General features: G+C 46.2%; 1 protein-coding gene across 2 annotated transcripts in view; it reads left to right on the top strand.

Annotated features, from left to right (window-relative positions):
* The window catches only part of DDX49 (DEAD-box helicase 49), a 28,841-nt gene extending 26,233 nt beyond the window's left edge, over positions 1 to 2,608 (top strand). For both annotated transcript variants that reach the window (XM_083363951.1, XM_083363952.1), the window contains exons 11-13: positions 107 to 195; positions 366 to 437; positions 1,907 to 2,608. In XM_083363951.1, the coding sequence (XP_083220077.1) occupies positions 107 to 195; positions 366 to 437; positions 1,907 to 2,077 (332 nt within the window). In that variant the 3' untranslated portion in view covers positions 2,078 to 2,608. The remainder of the gene's footprint in view (positions 1 to 106; positions 196 to 365; positions 438 to 1,906) is intronic.
* Positions 2,609 to 4,671: the final 2,063 nt, after the last annotated feature.

The raw sequence follows: 4,671 nt of genomic DNA, 5'->3' as shown, positions 1-4,671 counted from the left end.
TACCCGCCTAGCGTGAAATGGCTGAGATGCTCGTGTACAAGTGGGGAAAAGATAAAGGAGGTTTGCTTTTTTTGCTGTGTCAGCATTGGGCTCCCCCTCTCTTTAGAAATGAAGCTTCAGGAGTTTTCCGTGGAGGAGCAAAACGTGCTGAAAATTCTCACCCAAGTGAACGTGGTCCGACGGGAATGTGAGATTGTAAGTGGAGGCAGGGGGAGGGAGGGAGGGGGCTGGTTCCTGGGCCCCAAATGGGCAAGTGACGATTTGGAGGCTCCGTTCAAGTCCGCTGCTTTAGCTGCTCCTCTGTAAGAACACGTCAATCAAATAACTCCACAATGCCGCATGTGGTGTTTTTTTTCCTAACTCAGAGGCTGGAGGCAACGGATTTTGACGAGAAGAAGGAAATAAATAAGCGGAAGCAGATGATCCTGGAAGGAAAGGTAAGGGAGAAGAAGCCGCTTTGTCAGGACCCACCCCAATCCACGTCTTAGGAAAAACAAACACTCTTGGAGTCAGTTCTAGTCCAAAAGGAATTTTTACTAGGACATGTTTGGCTGTGGAAATACAAGACAGGACTTAGTATTGTTTTACAAATTGAAACTTTATAAAGGGATCCCGGTTCAATCCCCCTTCCCTCAACCCCATTTGGTCAGCTGCCATCATTTTACTTCGTGTCATCCCTTTCATGGGAAAAAAGGAACTTCGAATCTTTATGGTTATTGCCTTCTTCCTCTACAGAATTAAACGAAGACACAGGCCAGATGCCTTCTTCTCTAACCCTCCCCTTTGTTCCCCCAGTCCAAAAGGTTCCCTTGGTCTTTGAAATAACCTATGGCAGGCTGAATCCACATGCGCTCCTCCTTCCTCGGGAGATGGCAGAATCCATGGGGGGGGGGATAATGTTTTAAACATACATTTATGAATGTGATATAAATGGATTCTGACACGCTGCCAGGGCAGGCAGGGGCTAAGCGGGATTCCCCCCAGTCCTGACCATCAGTGGAGGCTTGCAGATCAGGGGCAACCGACAGCACACACCACAAGGACAGTGAAAAGGGTAGGCCCCCTGGTATATAAACAGAGACCAACCCCTTCCCCCCCCTCCCTTCTAGCGCTGATGGCGTTACTTAGTTGGGTAATGAAACATCTGCAAGGAAAAAAAACCCCAAGCTCAAAGAGCACCAAGGACCCCACGCTTGTCCTTGTTTGACTGTGTTTTTTTCATCCTTAATTTGCTTTGACCCAAAGGAGAAATTTCTTGACAGTTAAGTACAATTAATCCGTGGAACAACCTGCCTCCAGAAGTCGTGGATGCTCCAACACAGGATTGTTTTTAAGAAGAGACTGGACAGTCATTTGTCTGAAATGGTGTGGGGTTTCCTGCCTGAGCAGGGGGTTGGACTAGATGACCTCCAAGGTCCCTTCCAACTCTTATTAATTATTATTAAAGCACAATTACCATAAAGGAAGCAGGCAAGCTTACTGGCCGCTGTGGTTTGCTACGGTTTTCCATCTCTGGTTTATCCAGATCCCTGGGCTAGCGCACGGCTGGGTTTTCTTCAGCATGCTAAACTTTGGCTTCCCGAATAAGAGTACTGGTTAGCCATGACCCAGCCTGACAGACCACAGTTTACAAAGCACAACGTTGGGTTCATACACGATACGTTAAACGTGGAGCCATCCAACGTTGTAATAGCGAACTCGGTCTTAAACGTAATAGTGGCTGTGAAATCCGTGCTTCCGTGAAGTGATGGTTGAAGGGCAGACCGTTTTGGGGAGAAGAAAGGCAAATGCTTATGGTAAACAGCCACAATTGGAGAGCTTGAGAAGGGGGAACAGTTTGGGGGCCCTTGCAAACCAGGTCTGCTGCTGTGCACCTTGGAATCTCTCCTTTCCCTTCTCCTGGCAGGACCCTGATCTGGAGATGCAGCGTAAGGCCGAGCTGGCCAAGATCAAGAAGAAGAAGCTCGAGTTCCAGAGCCGAGTCCAGCAGACCATGCAGGAGAGACAGCAGAAGCAGCTCCAGCACCGGTTGAAAAAACAGGCGCGGAGGCAGAAGCAGGCGGGTCCGGCGAAATGAGGCAGCTCAACGTCCCGCCTTGGTGGCAAAGGACCCTTGCGGGGGACGGCCTGCAACTGAGCTGCTACCCCGAATTCGCCTTGCGCAAAAGGGAGGACGCTTCTTGCAACTTGGGCCTTTGGGTGAACGGACCTGAAGCATCAGGAGAAAAAGGCTTAGGGGGGAAAAAAAATATGACCAGCAAAGGCAGGTTTGAGAAGTTGCTTGGCTGTCCAGAGATCGAGGATTGCGTCTTCGGGGCCGTCTTCTTTTTTTACCAAAACCAAGGCTTTCAGTTGGGCTCGGGCCTTGGAGACAGCCTGTTTTCCCAAATCGTAAGGTCCTGTGTCGCAGCCAGCGGTTTTCAAGTCTCACCGGGCAATCTTACCAATGAGCAAAGTTTGGTGATTTGTGGGTGGATCCTTTTGATGGAAGCAGGCTCTGGGTTTTGGGGGCTTTTTTGGGTGGGGCAGGGGAGATGCCACCAGAATCTCATGACCGTGCCAGGCAGATGCTGGCTAGTCAACCAAGTGCTTTCAATAAATCACTATGATGAGGTGAAAAATCAGAGGCTTATATGTTTTGTTTTTATGCAAGTGTAGCTACAGTCTTTGGGTATGACTAACTTTGTTACCAAATGATTTTAGACAATTTCCAAATAGCGTAATATAATTAGGAGCCTGTGCATAAAAGGCACTTCGTATTCTTATATCTACTTATGTTTTTAGTCTCTTGCTCCCTTTTGGATGGATGCAAAAATAGGGGTAATTTACACGGTTTGTCAAATGCTATAAAAGTGATTTATGTCTGCACTGTTCATAGGGGGGAGGGCTCTGATTTTATTTATTATTAATTTATGTTCACTAACCAGAGCAATTCTAGGGAGCTTACAGCGTAAAACAAAAATATAAGAACTATTATAAGAATAATTTAAAAATTATAAGAATTACATACGGATTAGTATCCTAGTATCTGATCTTCCTGCACCAGTATGCTATGGCTGTGCAGGACATTTCACATTTGGGGTATTTTGGATTCCAAATGCCTCATTTCGATCATTTTGGAAAGATTTCAATCTGAAAGCCCTTTCAAAATGTTTCAAATAGCCTGTTTCAACCTCGGTATAGGGCAGAGGTTGAATTCCTGAGCCCTGGTATAGGAGTTGCAGAGATATTATGGACTTGTGCCTACTTACCATCGGCAGCTCGCTCAAGCATATAAGGAACGGTTGCTGGAATTGGGTATGTCTAGTTCAATGAAGAGAAGGACGAGGGGTGACATGATAGCAGTGTTCCAATATCTCAGGGGCTGCCCCAAAGAAGAGGGAGTCAAGCTATTCTCCAAAGCACCTGAAGGCAGGAGAAGAAGCAACCTAGAACTAAGGAGAAATTTCCTGACAGTTAAAACAACCAGTGGAACAAGCTGCTGTGAATGCTCCAACACTGGAAGTTTTTAAGAAGAGATTGGACAGCCATTTGTCTGAAATGGTATAGGGTTTCCTGCCTGAGCAGGGGGTTGGACTAGATGACCTCCAAGGTCCCTTCCAACTTTATTTATTTGTTTGTTTATTTATTAATTATTATTATTGTTATGTGCTACAATCTCTATACACGTGGAACTGGGAAAGTCTAAAGACGAAGAGATGGTGTGAACACGTAACGTTTGTATAAGTTCTCATATTCAGAATGCAGAACTGGGAATGTGGATGTTGGAAAATAAAAATTTCTGTGATCGGTACCCTGAAAACCCTGGTGCAGATGTGATTGATGAATCTTAGCGGCAACATTTCAGTGTCTCATGCCCAACGGGATTAGCCCATCCCACTTGCGCTGGCAGAAGAGGCATGTTGCAGACCCCGTTGGCCAAAGAATTTTGGCTGGTGGAGTCCAAGAGAAGACCCTTTTCTGCCGTGACTCCCACCCTCGGAACATCATGTTTCCCTCCCCCACCCCAATTGAAATCCACACCAGCCCTTTTGGCCTTCCAAAAGGTTTGAAGACTTGACTCTGCCAGCTGGCCTGGGGGAACGACATCTTGGAGGTGGTTAATGGATTAGAATCAGGGGTAGGCAACCTTGGCTCTTTTATGACTCGTGGACTTCAGCTCCCAGAATTCCTGAGCCAGCATGGCTCAGCTTGGAAACTTCTCTTTCCCCTCAGCATGGCTGGCTCAGGAATTCTGGGAGTTGAAGTCCACGAGTCATAAAAGAGCCAAGGTTGCCTACACCCCTGGAATAGACAGATCCTACCTCATCCCCATGCTCACTTGGCTTCCTTCTCCCTATCTCGGTTAATTGCATTGTAACTGACTTTTAAATTTATGCTCTTCATTATTTTCAGTGTATTATGTGTTCTTTCACTGAACGACTAAGCCACCTAGAACTGCCTCAGTGAGATGGGCAGCAGAGAAGTTTTTTTTAAAAAAAATATTTATTAAATATTATAATAAATACATACTTCGTGTTTTTGTGGCTAGCTTGGAATCCCATCCAGCCTTGTGCTGAAAGGACCAACATCAGTGTTTCTCAACCTTGGCTAAGTAACAGGCATTTTTAGAGAGACGATTCTGAAGAGGGATGAATCGCTGTTAGACAGTTGTGCTAGTGTAGTCAGCGT

This window comes from Vipera ursinii, assembly GCF_947247035.1.
Source record: "Vipera ursinii genome assembly, chromosome: 1".
Taxonomy (NCBI): Eukaryota; Metazoa; Chordata; class Lepidosauria; order Squamata; family Viperidae; genus Vipera; species Vipera ursinii.
Note: the sequence above shows the minus strand (reverse complement) of the source record. Positions and strands in the feature narration are given on the sequence as shown.